Consider the following 18,164-nt stretch of genomic DNA (forward strand, 5'->3'; position numbering starts at 1 on the left):
TATGTATATATATAATAAAATATATGAGTCATGCACAGTTAGCATGGACACACTAAAATGTGAATTTTTGTACTGTTTGTTGTTTTGTACTGTTTGTTGATTCCCATTTGATTCATGACAAAATTCGAAACAAACGTACTTCGTACATCGACCATGAATGTTTTTCCACCAATAGACTGTTTTCTTTTTCTTAAATGAATTGTTTCTTTTGTGCCAAAAATGAACCAGAGGACTTCCTCAACCCATGGGATATTTGAGAGAATGAAAACACTTTATAAGTCGAATGCATTAGGAAAAACTGTCATTCTTACAAATTGCTTTCTTTGTCTCCAATTAATATATCCAGTTGTTTTTTCTCAATTTGAAACATTGTATTTGATATATTTTCTGAATCTCTTCTCATTGCTAGAGGATGTTCAGAAATATGGTTAATATCGATAACAGTCGTTATATCCTGCTGCTCTGAATGTCAACAAATTAAACCAAATATGTTCCCTTTGTTCAACTCAACATGCTCTGATTTTGCGTACGATTTTCATGCAATCAATAGGTAAACATACGTCATTAATATATACATATATACACCAGTCGTTGAAAACAGACACAAGAAATCGTGCATCGCTCGTGCACACGTATTACTTTAAGGGAAATAAGAAAATAAACGACTTCAAAGAAATGAATTTATCACAGGGTTTAGGTAATTAGACCTTCTCTATTTCGTATTTCGTATGCACACGCAAGCACATTTCAAAATGTTCGCAATTACACGTTTCGATTTCACTCCGAGAATTAATTTCGATTTACATCAGTCCTGCTTTTCCGCCGAATTTATACACCATGAAACATAATTAATCGATCTAAGTCGCTGAGACAATCGCAAACGATTTTCGATTTCTTTTGACTTAATCATACTTCCGAAGAATTCGAGCAAACTATTGCACGATGATAAACTTAATTTGTACAAACAAATAATCAGGAAGCCTGTGTTCAATAACGTGAAAAGTTTTAATGAAATATTTATATATACTGGAGTGAAATCGAAGGTTACTTTACGAAAATTTAAATATTGTCCAAAGAAAGTAAAGTGTAAAAAGTAAAATATTCGTACGACGAAGCGAAGTCCATTTTGTGAAGAAATGACGTCGATCATTTTTTTGAAATAGCGGCACGTATCGCAGAGTAAAATAAAAAGAGTAAAAAAATGCACCTTGCATTATTAGTAACGAGGAAAAAATAAAATGGATTTGACGATAAAAAAATTATTATATAAAATATGTAAGTTTGTGTGTCACCAATTTTTATTTCAAGCCCACCTGAATGAATTTTACCCGCGCACAGAAAGTTATGTCGTAATCACGTATGAATATTGAATGTTGGATATATAATATATTACGTAAGTATAAAGATATGATGTGCAGCGAAAATCAGCTCTATTAGCTAAAATCACGTTTAAAAGGATTAAAGAATCTATAAAGAGAAAATTTGGATTTTGCATAAAGTCGATTTTTGCGGTGACTGCGAATCATAGATCTCTTTAACGCGGGACGTAGAAAGTAAAGAAGGTCGTATATTAAATGTCACGATAAATGACTCGACAAAGAATTAAACTTTGAATACAAAATGTACTGGTTTCTTTATTTTTAACTCCATAAGAACATTTTTCAGCAAAACCTTTTACAGAAAACTTTTCAACAGCGAGAGTGATACAAGGTTGTAGTTAATCATTCTCATTTATAACCGTAGGCATTTATTTTACTGAACCTCTATATTATGAAAAAATCTGATTACCTATTAAATACTTATAAAATGTTACTGGTTTTAAATGCATTAAACGTCACGTAAACTCTTTTATAAATATTTAAAACTCAAGTAAATGAATAAAGTACTTTTTAAAATTGTCCTGTAAAAAGATTAATAAATCATTCTTACCAAAGTGCGATGTATTGTTTAATATTCATTTTTTATTTATATTTTCAAAAAATTACATAATTGGACCGGAAATTATTATTATTCTTCATGAAGAAAGCTTTTTAATGATAATGATAATTTGGAAACATTTTTCATTCTCTTAAATAAACATTGCAATAACATAAAATAATTGCAGATTAATTGATAAAATTTAGAGTACTTATATTCCCCACTGACATAACTCCAAGTCGATGTAAGAATAGAAAAAATTCCTTCCCGTGTAAAAATATAAATGTGGGCCTGATAAGGCACTGACCAGTTTTCCCTAGTTTTGGCATGGTCCTGGCCCGATCAAATGACAAGGCTATAAATGGCGTGTTACGCTTCTGCAGATTTTTTCTATACTTAGGGCAAACTTGTCAGGGCCTGTCCAGTTTTTCTGAGCTATGCCCTACTTTTCCAAATTATAATATTTAAAAAAATCTAGTTTTAGAAAACAAAATATATTCAAATTAATATAATGCTACTTGATAACTTTACTAAACTTTTAAATTTATTGCAAAATGAAAATTCGCTTTTTATCAAATTCAACCTGTATCAAGAATTATTCATAATTTTTAAATTGACATGTATGGTATTCACTTAGAAATAAATTTTTAATAATTGAATATGGAATTGACTATTAGGCCTTCAAAAACACTTTATGATTTAATTTTGGTACATTTGACATTACATCTTGAGTCAAGACCACCTCCTTCTGCCTATATTTATTTTCAATGTATTTCGCCTTCCCATAATAGGTGTATACTCGGAATCTTCCGTATAAAGGCAACTTTGTCGACGACTTTTTAAATTCAACAATCGTATTTTTTGTTCAGCGTCTTGAATAGTTTCGACAAAAAATGTTGGATAAGTACGGTTTATGTTTAGGTTAATGTTCTGAAATCTAAAAAATTCACTGAATACATCTTTTTTGCAACTTATTTTAATGTAAGTTTCCAAATTTTTAAAAACTTGAGCAATAAAAGAAAAATTGCACAATTCATACGTCTAGTAAATATTGTAGAATTACTAATAGTATATTTCAAATTCTTCTTGCTCGGGTACAATTCTTTTAAACATAAATAAAAAAAAATTTATTTTTATTAACACAATGAAAAGCAATTAAGTTCTTGTCTTGCACGATGTTTCTTAACACGTTTTCGACCTAGGCCTAAAGTGCTTTTTCTTTTCATATTAATTATGTTTCAACCGTCAGGCTAATAAATATTTATAAAAAACTATTTACAGAAAATAATACTTTTATCATCGATATATAATAACGAAGTTATATTATAACTTCACCAAACATTCAAACTAGGTTAGGTTGACCAAACGTCCCTTGACAAGCGCGTGTCAGAGTATCTCTCGTGAATACCCGACTTGGGACAAGCCTCCACAAAACTCTACAATATTTTTTTTTATGTATTATTGATATAAGGAGTCATTTTATTATTTTTAATTCGGAACAGCAAGAGTCGATTTTTACTTAATAACAAATATTTATGTTTTAATTCCCCATTTGTACCCCATAATAATTTAATTATTTTTATTGAAAATAGAAAAATTGGTTTGGGCCTTGGTAGCGTACAGCGTATAATTTGAGCATCGACATTTTTGAAAAATTTGTTTCGTTATCTTGAATAGTTTTTAAAATTTTAATGAAATGTTAATGAAATAATAATTCAATTTTAATTAAGTTCACAAATTATATAAATCTTTATTTTATCTCTGAATTATCGTTTTTTTTTGCACTAAATACATAAAATCTTATTCAAGACATGAAAAATTCTTGCAAGAATTGTCAATCATTGAAACGATTTTCATATACAAATTTAAATTTCGATTATTTTTAATGAAAAGGCTCAATTTTGTTACGGAATCAACTAAAAATGCCTTGCGATTACATTTTGCTATGTATCTTTTCAAATCGACACCAACTATTAATTAGTTTAACAATATTCATAAACAAATAAAGAGTTTGGCTATTTTTCAACGAATACGCTGAATTTTTGTTTACGGAATCGACTAATAATGTATTTCCGGTTCCTTTTTCGCTATAATAGTCTGCTTTTTTATAAAAATTGATTCAATAATTAATAACTGTGGTCCATTTGGGAAGTATAACCAAGCCAAGTACTGTCAGAATACTTCAAGTTGCGACGACAACTGGCAAGATGTCTGCATGCCGAGGGCCAAGCAATGAATTACAATTACTTGGGAAAATTTGATTGTTTTAATGACTTGGATACAAAAATTTCACTATAAACTTTTTTAGTTTAAAAACTTTCATTGTAGGCTCTGTAACTTTTTGAAATGTAAGAAAAAGTTTACTGTATCGAACTTAGATTTTTTTCTTGGCTCGCTGAGCAGCGCCAGGCCTGGACCAGACCAGACTGTCAAGATGATAAAAAAGAAAGTCATGTTTTCATAGTTTGAATTTCTTATTTTCCATTATTTTAGACACCCTATAACTTTTACAAAATACATTCAAAAAAAATTAAGTGATGGAACTTCAGATTTTTTTCTTGGCTCGCTGATCAACGCCAGGCCTGGGCCAGACCGGACTCTCAAGATTATAAGAAAGAAAGTCGTGTTTTCATATTTTGAATTTCTTATTTTCCATCATTTTAGACATCCTGTAATGTTTTCAATGTATGTCAAAAAAAATTTGGTGATGAAACTTAAGATTTTTTTTCTTGGCTCGTTGATCAGCGCCAGACCTGGACCAGGCCAGACTATCAAGGTGATAGAAAAAAATTCGTGTTTTCATAGTTTGAATTTCTTATTTTTCATCATTTTAGAAACCCTGTGATGTTGGTGAAGTATGTGAAAAAAATTTTCTGATGGAAATTATGATTTTTTCGTTCTTGGCTAGCTGACTAGTGCCAAATCTGGACCAGAACAGACCTTCCAGACTAGATGGTCCAGATAAAGTCAAACCTTAGCCAGACTGGCGTCAGACCTGAGCCAGATCAGTTCTTCAGGACTAGACAGTCAAGATAAATCCAGACCTGGGCCAGACCTGTAACCAGACTGCCCGGACATTTTTCCACACGGGTAGCGAAACTGTGAATTGGTTTATAAAAATTTGATTAAATGATTTCCAAATAGCATATATTTTCATTTAAGCGTATGAAATATTCATTTTTCTCACATTTCATACAAAAATATAAATATAAGTCATTCTTAACTGATTGTTTGACTAATTAAATAGAAATTTTTTTATCATTTCACTAATGAAACAGCATAAAAATGACAAGTTTATTTTACTAAATTAAATTAGTGAAAATATTGATTTGTTTTTTAGTGACTTCGATTACCAATATCCAAAATTCTGACGAATTTTCTGGAGTGACAAATTCGTTCCCAAAAATAGGATGCTCAATTTAGGAAAAAAATAAAAATGTACTTTCGCAAGACATTTTTTTCGCTAGGAGCATATGTTTTTGCAGATGTAGATGGTAACTAAATATCCAATTTTTAATTTTAAAATAAGAAATTTTATTTCCAGATGTTGACTTTTTAATTTACGTATTATAAGTTTTATTGTAAAATCTAAATAATTTTATTGAAAATAAAGGATTTTTATTATTATACCATTAAGGCACCCTTTCAGGATGAAACCCCTTTTGGGCACTAGGAAAAAATTGTACAAAGTTCTAAAAAGTTACAAAAACTTACCAAATTTTGTTCCACAATCGAACTAGTTAATATTTTGACCAACAGGAAATTTAATGTAGGAATCATTTTATATTGATAAATAAACATACAAATAAAAAAATGAATAATTAAACTTAGAGTAGAGAAGGCTGATTTTATTTACGTCAACATGATCACAGATAATATATTAAATTTTGTGATCGATAATGAATATGGACATGGACATATGACATGATGCTCTATACATAATGATTATAAATAGGATATTAGTTAGCAGACTAGTTAAGCAAATACTTGATGATCAGTAAAAAACACATATGAATAATCAATAATTCTTTATCCATCATCCATCGGATGCAAATAATTACGATTCTCTTATACTAAACCTACCTAGCCCTACATTTAGTTTAGTCAAATAAAATGCAAGAAGGTGCATCCTATTTATTTTCTTTCAACTTTAGTCCATTTAAATAAAATTCTTTTCATTATTGAATTACATTGAACGAAAAACATTGTGCAGGATATCGTCTTATACAGCAACATTATCAAACACTATATTTTAAAATGTAAAAGTGTTAACGAATTTAAACTATATTAGTAACAAAATATCACAAAAACTTACAAATGCTTTTGTATTTCTCAATATCAAAGTTAATAAAACAAAGAGGTTTGCAAAAACTTATCAAATTAACATTGAAGTGGCTTATTATATTACTACTTTCAGAAAGTCTCATTTGTTTTTTTTAAAATAATATTAATTACATTGAAACTCTTCTATAGTGCCGATTTTAGGGCTGACGGTGGGCGGGAACTAAATCATTATAGCCCTCTCCGGTTTTGTTTGTTCACGCCTGACTGCTCGCCTGAGTGACAACCGCAGATTTCGCGCACCCAGCGCAGTTCCTGTTACACCTACCTGCCGCACGGCATCAATTCTTAACAGGGCTACAGAATGATGGGCTATTGAAGAGTTTTACTGTATTTTAAAAGTGACTAGATGTAAAGCCAAACAAAAGAAATAATAAAATAAAATATTAGAGCAAATTAAAAAAGTTCTTAGTTAATTAACCATCGCAGTTCTATATCTTATACAACAATATATCAATTTACAAAGGAGATATTTTTTAAATAACTGCGCATAAAGATACTCAACTTCTTAAGCGACATTTAATACGAAGATTTAATCTCGAATATAAAGTCGCGTTCTATTTAACTACAATTTTTTGAAATTTTTAAAAATTCCAAAATTTATTATAAAAAAAAAGATATCTCATTCCCGGTAATAATAATCAACATGAAAATCTCTAATTTAAATGGTAGGAATGTATGCTGAAGTTGTTAAACCATTCCTTAATAGAGTGTCGGACGTATGTTGATTTCCGGAATTTTTACGGTGAGTGCCATACTTATGAGGCTGAAGATTGAGGGGTGGTAAATTTGGATGCTCAATTCTGGTGGGAGAACTGACTCGTGGACGAAGGGTTCCTCTTTGCATGGCATAGAATTCTGTAATTATAAAGTATAAGCTTATAATTTTTATTGTGATAACCTTCATAGCCTTAAACTAAATCATTTTCATGTCAACTTTTTACAAAATCATTTGGGCAACAAAAACCTTACCAGACTCATTTGGTTCTAAAACATCGTCTAACTGATAATATTCGCTTTTAACAGAAAGAGGTTCTTCGTAATCCACAAAAGCCGTATTATCAAAAGCCTTGTCATCTTTTGGCCTGTGGTGCATTGGCGAAGGGACTGGAGGTTCGGCATACGTCTAAAATACCATTTGTTATTCAAACTAAGCTTATTATTTTATTTAAAGTTTTTTGAGTTAAGATTAATTATCCATGCATTTTTAATCCGCACCCCGAAAAAATTTATTTGAATTAATTAGGCCTATCAGTGAACTCCTTAGAAATCGAAAATTTCACATCAGGACCCAAAGTTTTCAATTTTTGAGGATGAATAAAAGAAGTTGAAAAAATTATAAATCCCGCTTTGAAACTTTTAGTGGATCTGGAACTTGTTTAAAAAATAAAAAGCATTATAGTTATTGAAAGTAGTGTTACAAAAACATAATTGTAATGTTTTCGAGCCATTTTGCATAATTTATTACATTTGAAACCATTTTAGATGTCCGGAACTTAAAACTTTTTAAATAATAATGTTTTCATGAATAGCTTAAAGTTAAAAACAACCCAAGTGCTGCAAATTTGAAGAGCTGTGCAAATTGGCGACATTTTTAGTCACACTGAAAACACATTTGTCTATATTAATTGCTTGAAAAATTGCATGTTGAGTATATATCTATCACAAAAATGGCAAAAGTTTTAAAATTTAGTGAAATTTTTTTCAATCAGTTCATGAATCCCATACTAACTTTGAAACCCCCGTTGATAATACAAAACTTTTTAAAATTCACAATAACTCATGCGTCATTTTTTATACATAAAAAATGGAAATTTTTTTTAAAACTACGCAGACCACTTGGAAAAGTGTTTCCTATCTAACTATATAAATATAAATCCTCACACAGAATATGGAGCTTTATAAAATTACAAATAATAACTTAAATGTAAAAAAAGTTTATGAATTATTAAAGCATTAAGATATTGCTTAGTTGCAATTTCAAAATACTCAGTGAACTGTGCTGTGCAATAAGAAGTTAAAAATAATCTTTATCTTTTCTGTAATCAATAAAAAGCGTATTGCACTATTTTCAATTGTAGATTGGCTACCATTCATTGGAGTCAATACATTTTATTTCAACTTAGTTGACTCATTTTATATGATACTAGGATACTCAGGTCCACTTGAGATAAATATTTGAGTTGAAATTTTTCTAAATATTCTGCTCGATATCTCATTTCCTGTAGATTTAAGTTATTACAACAAATTTTAGTTAAGTATTAGTAAAAAATTTTTAATCAAACTACTTCGGCGTCAATTCAGCAACACATTATTTTTCTTTTCATTGTAATTTCAATGTTACCAAATGTTTTTTGCTCTCCTGTAAAATTACGTTTTGGTTGTTGATCCCCATATGAACCACCACTTTTGAGTACTAGTTGCATCCGTCGAAAATGATATTAAATATCGAAATTACAAAGTTTTCGTCAAACAAAATAAATTTATCCTTTTTAAAAAAAATGCTTCAAATGGTTTGTCCTCGGACTTGTCCAATTATAAAAGCTTTACAATTTTTTATATATATAAACTTTTCTCAATTATTGTTCTTTTCACAATATTCTGTATTATATATGGAATTTCAAAGTTAGTATGAGATGCAGGAAATTATTTCGAAAGATTTGCAAACAAGTTTTAAAACTTCTATTTTTTTACTAGATATATATTCAATACACTCGGACCCCGAGTTAAGTAACCCCGCTATATGTTTTCCGACAATTGAAGCCACGCCGCGGTTTAGGATGAGTAGAGTCGCGGGGTCGCCGAAGGAGGAGGATATGCCTTTAGTAGCGTAGCGATAACTGCGTTACATTGCGGAAGTTCACTGTTAGTGTTCAGATAGCCCTGTCTGTTTATAGCCAGAAACTCCGCTATAAGTCCAAGGTCAGGGCCAAAACAGTACTTAACTCAGGGTCCGACTGTATAAACTTTTTCGGGATATTCATATAAAAAACAGTATTTTTCCTTGCTATTACTGCAAAGGTTACAAATTTACACAGCTCTTTGACCCTCTTTGAAATCACCTGCGTGTTTGCAGTACTTTTTCCATTTTTTCCTTGGGTCTATTTATGAAAACACTAATTATTTAAAAATTGTTAAGTTCCATACATCTGAAATGGTTGAAAATCTATTAAATTATAGAAATAGCATAAAAATGTCACGGCTAGTTAGTAACAGCTTTGAATTTTTGTTTTGAATAGTTTCGTAAAATAATAGAATTTTACGTTTTGTATTATACTCGTAATATGATTGTAAAATGGGATTTGCTGTTTGGAACCTATTTTATCAGTCCTCAAAATTAACAGAAAAGGACTAAATGTTAATTAATTTTTTACTGACTAGTCTATGCGTGGTTCAAATAAATATTCTTCGAATAAAAAAATCCGATTCTGCAATCAGTTTGTTGAGAGGAAAGAAAATTTCAAACTGTAAATAGGGTTGGTGCGAATCAGTGTCTTATCTATACGGGTGATCCTCGTCTCGTCCTCACATCTCTTTCTGGGCGAGATCGTACGCACAGTCTAATCACCACCCCCGATGGTGACAGCGCGCAGCCCACCACTTATCGGCGGACTGTTACCCATCTGGTCTTCTCCTTAGTCTGGAAAACCAGCATTCACTTTTTCCATTTCGTCAATCCAGTATCAATTAATTACACTGAAAAGTGGATTTCAGTAAACTAAGAGGGTAGACTCTGCTCATTCAAGCGCGGCAAACAATATGAGGGCCCTACTAGGCGCTTCAGTTGCATCAGGTTGCGTCATACTTCCAAATCCAAGGTCAAAAGGTCAGAACCGTAACCGTGCACAAATCCAGTTTCCAGTGAACTTCATAGATATAGGTTTTCGCGAGTAAGAAAAAAACTAAAAAAGTAACAGTGCGCTGGTGGTGAGGGCTGCCTTTCGTTAGCACGGAGGGTCCACAAGGGTCAGGCCATGCGTAAATTTTTGTCATGAAGGGGGTGTGCGGACGAGTCGTGAACAGCCGCTCATGCACGCTCACCTAAAACCCGGTAAAAATTTGAATATAAGTCTCGATTTGAAAGAAATATCTTTGCTGGGATTAAGGATACACTACTGATCAAATATTTCTCATTAAATTGCCTTGAGTTTTACATGTTCAATTGGAGTTGTGGTATAGGTACGCTTATGGAATGGTGCATTGCCAATCGTCTCATAAGTATGCTCCTCCAAATAGTGTCGAGTAGTGCCCCTTGGAGTGAGTGTCGCCCACATGACACGACTGTCTTGCAATGCCTCAGTAGCACAAGGATATAAAACAGCTTCATTTTGAAGTCTTCCTGCTTTTGACTGCATTCCAGATGTTGAGCTTGGCACTGATATCCCTCCACTTTTACCAGTAGCAGTACTAAAACAATTTCAGAGATATAATAATTTTTTTAAAACTATTGTCTACACTGAAAAAACTACCATTGACACAGACAATTCTCCAATGTATAAAACATTCCTCTGTTTTATGTTTTGTAATTACAAAACATTTTTTGTGGAATGACACATTTTATTAATAAGATGTGTCATTCCAAAAAAAGGTACCACTTTGTCGATCGTCGTTTGAGAGAGGTTTGTGTTTGATCAAAAAACTTAATTTTCAATATTGCCTGATTTTTTCCTGGCCAGTTTTTCACTTAAACTGACTATTAATAATCCAACATTACTATTTAAAAATTGTAATATTTTTAACATCAAATCTCTTATAAACCCTAATTTCAAGGTTTCTCCTGAATTTTTATGTTTCAAAGAAAAATTTAACACATCCTCTTAATGCAAACGGCAACTTCAGATGATTTTTTTCTCGAAAAGCGGATTTTTGACATTCCAACATCAAAAGCGCCCCGGAAACTCATTTTTTAACCTATAAGGGTCATTCTAAGTTTAAAATTTCGAGAATTAATACGACTATATGCGCCTCTGCTCAACTTCATACCGAAAAAGTGGTACCTTTTTTTGTCGACGTTTCATGAATATTGCAGTTCACTTCTTCGGGGCTGACCTGAAACTGAGGTATCAGGTTATGTTGTTCTTATGTATACTCTTTACGATGCCTGTGATTGGCCATAGCGCTCCGCCGCGAGTACTGGTCGAATCTGATTGGCCAATCAAGTCTTTTTTCTTAATCCAGGAGAACGGAAAGCTAACTCGGATTGGTATTGTATCCATTGTCCCTATTGATGTTATTAGGGTGTTTTAAGATTTCAATTTCAATTGCCTTTATGTCTTTGGGGTTATTTAGTAGTTGTCCTATTTTTGCAGGTGGTTTAAATATGGTTTAGATGTTGTGCTCGATGAGAATTCTTCCTAATTGTTTTGTGAAACCTTCGATGTAGGGTAAGGTGGTGGTCGTTTTTTTCTCTCTTTCTTTCGTAGGTTGTATTAACTTGTTTCTTGAGTCTATTTTCTTATTGTTTTATCAATTTAAATTGATAAAGCAATGAGAAAAGCAATTATTTGTTTGTGTAATCGTCCTGTATTACGATTTCTTTAAAGTTTTCCATTCCTTTTGTAAGTTATCTTTATTTGTTATGGAGGCAGTTCTGTATACAAGGGAGTTGTTGACCGATTGTTTTTGAAATTTGTGGTGGTGGGAGGAGGCATGTAGCTATCTGTTTGTATGGGTGGGTTTTCTGTAAACTTCATGTCCTAATGAGTTATCAGATCTTTTGTAAAATAATATGTCCAAGAAAGGCAATTTTCCGTTTTGTTCAATTTCCATGGTGAACTGGATATTGGGATGTAATCGCTTGATGAAATCGAAAAACTTATTTAGTTCCTCTCGTCCATGACGCCAGATGACGAAAGTGTCATCAACGTAACGGAACCAAAATTCCGGTTTAAGCTTGGCTTGGTTAAAGATTTTAGTTTCTAGATGTTCCATAAAGATATTAGCTATTACAGGTGAGATTGGGAATCCCATTGCTGCTCCTGAAGTTCGTACGTAGAATTAGTTATTGAAAGAGAAGTAAGTATTACTGAAGCAACGTTCTATCAAAGGTATGAGCTCGGAAGGGAAGTTTGTATAAGATTTATTCATATTAATTGTATGAGGGATTGGTACTTTTGTAAAGAGAGATACTATTTCGAAAATCACTATGTCTTGCCCTTGCGGACCGGAGGAACCGAATGGAGCAATTACAAAGTACCCGTAAAGACCCCATTGGGTCCCCGTTCGGTTCCTTTTTAAAAAACTCGAAAAAACAGCAAAATCAACTTTTAAATTGTAGAAATTCGGATTCTGCGTTAAAATTCCCTATAGAAGATCACGGAATAATCGCAATCTTTTTTTTGCAACGGTAAAAATTAAAAAACAATTAAAGACGTATAACGCCTATTGATTGCTACTTACAGACGATGCGTTTGAAGTGTAGTAGTCAACAGGCGTCTCATATTTCTTTTAACTTTTTGCCGTTGCAAAAAAAACTATTGCGATCATTCCGTGACCTTCCATAAGGAATTTTAACGTAGAAGCCGAATTTCAGCAATTTAAAACTTTGTTTTGCTGTTTTTTCGAGTTTTTTAAAAAGGAATTGAATGGGGACCCAATGGGGTCTTTACGGGTACTTTATAGAGGCTCCATTCGGTTCCTCCGGTCCGCCAGGGTGGGGTTAAATTTCAACCTGTTGTATTTTTTTGATAAAGTAAAATCAGTTTTGGACATGAGTGATAGATTTTCCTGTAAAAGGTTTTAGTGTTTTTATTCCGAATGAGTTATTTAATTGCGTTTTTTCTCGTTTCGTTAGTTTTGAGGAGGGAACTTAAGCTTGGCGTAAAATGATGGCAGTCCTACATCGTACGTCATTCGCTCTTTTTTTGAGACGAAGGGTATATATTGTGAATTCTAAATTGCTGATTATTTCTTCTTTCGTGATTTTAGAAGGAACTACTGCAAAATCATGTCCTTTAGATAAGGCTGCAATCATTTCATTGTTGAGGGGATGATCATAGATGTTTTTTTTACTGTATCCGTTATTCGTGTTTTCTTTACTGGAAGTAATTTGTCAAATTCTATTTTTTGTTTCTGAGTGACAAGCTCTTTAATCCGTTGGGATTGGTTGAAAGATATGCGGTCTAATGTAGACCAAATGTGAAACCTGAGGGTGTTTGATAGGAATAGGTTAAGTTTTATTCGTTTTTTTTTGGAGGTAGTGTCCAAGAGAAATTTGATATGTTGTATTCTTTTTTTCGGGAGGAGCAAACTTGTATTATGCAGAATTGATTTGGATTTAGATGTTCCCAAATTATTTTTCAGTTGCAAGAATTTTGGGACGATTTTGCCGTGCCTTCACTGTTTCGAAAAAGCTAAGGATGTCAGTAGCTTACCTTGAGAAGTCCTAAGCGTTCTGGCCAATCACAGACACCGTAGAAAGTATACATCAGAACTACATAACCATTTTTGCTGGGGAAACGTCGGCAAAAATCGTACTTCTTTGCACGATTCAAACCAGAAATATCTCTTTTTATCGATTTCTATTTTTATTTACATGACCACGTGACCACACTAGTCCCTGGTTATGAACATATTTTTGTCCCTACAACGTCCACACGGATTGAGATATCGTTTTCAGGATTTAGGAAGTTATACCGAAAGGACTAAGGAACGTTTGTATATATCAAAATGTTTATAATTACGAAGAAAGTTTTCTAGTGAAATACTATAGGAATAGGGAAAAAACATGGACATAAGAAACAAGGGACCAGGCATGCCATTGTGGGGGTGCTGCAATGAGGGGGAAGGTCCGCCACATTTTGATGTCCCGCGACAAACATGGTAGCGCCCACATGTTTATATTTTCATGCACAGTTTGTCGGCAAAAATGCTCGTGCGCATAATCAAATGACACATCGTAAGATGGCGGCTCTCCCCACTCATGGAGTTCTCCCCCCTCCTGTGGATTCAACCACACTCGCCCAAGTTAGGATGGCATGCCTAGTCCCGTGTTTCCTATGTCTAATGGTTATATATTCTTTGGATTTTTTGTGCAGATGTAAAACATTTCTAAGTTAATAACAAAACCAATAAAAATAAAATTTCGCCCGGGGGCGAAAGACAGGGCAAGTCCGACGTTTGGTCCCGCCGTTTGGTTCACTGTCAACAATAGTTACACCGAAAAAATATGTAATTACATTAGTTCAATAATACCTTGAACCATGGACCTAGGAAACACGGGACTAGGCATGCCATCCTAACCTTGGCGAGCGGGGTTGAATCCACGGGAGGGGGGAGAATTCCATTAGTAGGGAGAGCCGCCATCTTACGATGTGCCATTTGATTATGCGCACGAGCATTTTTGCGGACAAGCTGTGCATGAAAATATAAACATGTGGGCGCTGTCATGTTTGTCGCGGGACATCGAAAGGTGGCGGACCTCCCCCCTCATTGCATCACCCCCGAAATGTCATGCCTAGTCCCTTGCTTCCTATGCCCATGCCTTGAACTAATACGCTTCGCATAAATTAGAACTCAGTAGGTAAAAAAGTCGAACTGGATCTCTCCATTTGATTTGTAATTTGTCCGGCGCCTTAACTCAGCGCAATGCTCATGCGAAGCTCCTAAGTTACAGCAAAGATAGTTACAGATTCGTTGGATCCTTGCTGTTCGTCGTCATTTGAACCAGGAGAGTGGAACGGAGCAAAGCATAGCGAGTGTATCTATATCGACGCACTGTGATTCAAATTTCGTTACGTAACCGATACAAAAATGGATGCAACTTATGAACGTTGCGAGTTCAACATGAAGAACTGCTCTATTTCAATGCTTACTTAATCGATGTAATTCGGTATTACTATAGCGACGGTTCTATACTCAAACCGATAAAATTACAAATTAAATGAAGAGATCCAGTTCGACTTTTTTACCTACTGAGTTCTAATTTATGCGAATCGTATTAGTTCAAGGTATTATTGAACTAATATAGTTACATATTTTTTTCGTTATCAGCTGATCGGTTCAACGTCAAAAATTAGACGTCAAGAATTATGGAAAATATATGAAAAATCATTTTTCAGAAAAATTTTATGAACGAACTTAGTCACTTGATCCCGACTTTATCCACGTTCAGAGTTTTTTTTTCTCCGCTCGAAATAGCTAAAAGTGCCCAAAAAAATAATAGGTTATGTGTATGCAGATACTTATTTGTTGCTTTGCAACGAATGTGCAAATTTTATTGCTTATATTAATTTTTTTCAAGGTTTAGACGATTTAGTATAAAATTGGTGTCAGTGTTCAATATGAGCGAATCAAAAAATCTAAAATGAATCAAACTAAAAATAATTTGTAAAATGCTATAGCATAACTCGAATGGTAATATCCTATTCCATCAATTTATAAATAAACTTTTTTTAAAATTACCAATATATATTGATGTATACAACCCAAGTACGAATTGCCGAAGCTGAATATACGGCCCAGTGTTGGTCCAATTTCGGCAGCCAAAGGTCGGCTAAAGTTATTGGGCCAATGTCGGCATTTTAATCGGCCCAGTGTGGAGCCAGTGCTGGCAGCCTATATTGGCTATTTATATTTGCCGGTCCTCCACCGATACTTGAACCAGTATCGGCACTTTATTGCGCCAAGTCTCACTTTTAGTACGGGGAACCATGTTTCACGAGGATCAGCCAAAGTCTGGCCCAGTGACGGTACATTACTGGGCCAAGTGTCACTTTTACTACGGCAAACCAAGTTTTATTTAAACCGGCCCAATGTTGAGCCAGTGCTGGCAGCCTATATTGGCTATTCATATTTGCCGATCCTCCACCGATGCTTGGCCCAGAATCGGCACTTTATTTTGCCAAGTCTCACTTTCAGCACTTAATAAACAAATCTTACACGAAACATAAAAAAATGTTATTGAAAAATTGTCAAAGTTCAAGATGAAATTTGTTAAGTTCTGTCATTAAAAATTTTAAATGTTTATGAAAAATTACATTTCTCTTCATTGCAAAAAGAAAAATTGTAATCGATTTAAATTAATTCTTTAAAAATTATTGTATTGCTATTCCATTTAACAGTTTGTGTTTTTTACATTTACACTACGTCGCATAATAATAAATAATTAGAAAGAGAGCTTAAAATTCGATTCTTTAACTTTTCTGAACTGCAACTTATGAGGGTGGCTTTTTCACAGAGTTTAAACTTGTCGATTTAGCGCAGTGATTAGCACTCCCGACTGCTAGGTCATAGATTTAGGTATATAGATGTAGGTTCGATACCCCGTAGCGTTTGCAATTTTATTTGTAATATAATGTTCAAAATGTGATATATGTATTCAATCTAAACAAGGCCATTAATATTTATATTCAAAGTACTTGCAATCAATTATTATTTATTTTTTAAATACCTTTTTTTTCATATCCTTAGACCTTAGACTATAGCAGTATTGATACCCAATGTTGGGCCGATAATGGCAGCCAAGCCTTGGCTGCCAAGTCCAGGCCATAGTTATCAATCCGGCAATGGCGCGACGATGGCAGCCGAGCTTCGGCAATATTTTTGCCGACTATGGGCCAAGGTTGGGCCGTATGTGACTTCGCACTTGGGAAACGTTCTAACTCTCGGTCGAGCTCTTCCCCCACCATGACCGCTGCGACTCGGCATCCGAGAATTGTTCCGCTCGCTATTTACGTTGCCGTCAATGGTTTAGGTCTTTCAAGGCAATTATACAGTGCAAAAAGTCATTATATGCTTTGTTAATGAGGCTTATAAAAGAATTTCGAAATCAAAACATATATGTCTTATGATAATTTTCCTTGTCACACGAGATAACCTTAAGTATGGTCAATTTAATCGAAGGTTTATCAATAATTCGTAAATGCTAACCAATTTTTCCGTTTATTCCGCGAGAGAACGATGTGATCACAATCATTTAGAACCAAATGTGAGATAATTACTTCCACAATATGTATTCTGAAAATCGAACTTTCACTGTTTGTAAACACTGATCTGCGCGCGGCAACGTACGTAGCGAGCGAAACAATTCGTATCAAGCACAACGCATCAAGATTAGACTCGAGAGTGGGGGGACATTGTTTCCATGAAAATTATTCCCCTACGGTCCCATCCGCGGCAAGGTGAATAGCGTCGACTGTATCTCAATCCGTGGGGACACAGTGAACACAAAAAAAGATTGTTCATAACCGGGGACTAGTGTGGTCACGTGGTCACCGAAGAGCATGTCCTTAAATTAAATGAACTAAATTTCTAACTTACGGGCATATGATACTTAGAAAATTGTCGATTTTACCAGTTTTAGGTTCCCCCGGCTTTTTTCCTAAGATAAGAAATATTTTGCCTTCAAAATCTGGGAAATGATATAGAACATGTTAACGGACGTCCCCACATACTTTTTTTTATGTTTTTTTATCAAAATTTTTTTGATATTGCTAACAACGTGCGTGTATATTTCGAGGTTATGTGTGTTACAATTCACCCGAGCGTTACTTCCAAACTACACAATATTTTTGGCCGAAAACTTTAGACTTACAAATAAACATAGTAACTAATCTCCCGGAACTAACCTTGTTTGCAGGCAATCAAAAAAGTTTATTTCATAAATAATTTCCAGATTATCGGAAAGGCAGATATGAAAAACGACGTAACCTCAAAATAATGCATATGCATAAAATTTTTATTTAGCACAATAATTTTTTATTATTATCCCTCAAAAAAGAGTCCGGGGACGTCCGATATGATATTTTATAGCATCTCCGAATTCAGTTTTTAAAAATTTTCATTTTTGTGGAAAAACCCCGGGAAAACTGTAAGTACGAGGGTAGTTCAATAAGTCCTTAGAATGACCAACAGATGGCGCGCGAATCGCTCCAAATCATCTGTTTTCAGTCAGCACCACTCCCGAC

At 33.7% G+C, this 18,164-nt stretch overlaps 1 protein-coding gene across 1 annotated transcript in view; it reads right to left on the minus strand.

Moving 5' to 3' along the window:
- Positions 1-5,769: 5,769 nt before the first annotated feature.
- LOC117179707 overlaps positions 5,770-18,164 on the minus strand; it is a 15,323-nt gene continuing 2,928 nt past the window's right edge. The window contains exons 4-6 of the mRNA XM_033371743.1: positions 10,401-10,665; positions 7,231-7,384; positions 5,770-7,116 (exon numbers count right to left, since the gene is read on the minus strand). Of these exons, the coding sequence (XP_033227634.1) occupies positions 6,920-7,116; positions 7,231-7,384; positions 10,401-10,665 (616 nt within the window). The 3' untranslated portion in view covers positions 5,770-6,919. The remainder of the gene's footprint in view (positions 7,117-7,230; positions 7,385-10,400; positions 10,666-18,164) is intronic.

Source organism: Belonocnema kinseyi, chromosome 9 (genome assembly GCF_010883055.1).
Source record: "Belonocnema kinseyi isolate 2016_QV_RU_SX_M_011 chromosome 9, B_treatae_v1, whole genome shotgun sequence".
Lineage (NCBI taxonomy): Eukaryota > Metazoa > Arthropoda > Insecta > Hymenoptera > Cynipidae > Belonocnema > Belonocnema kinseyi.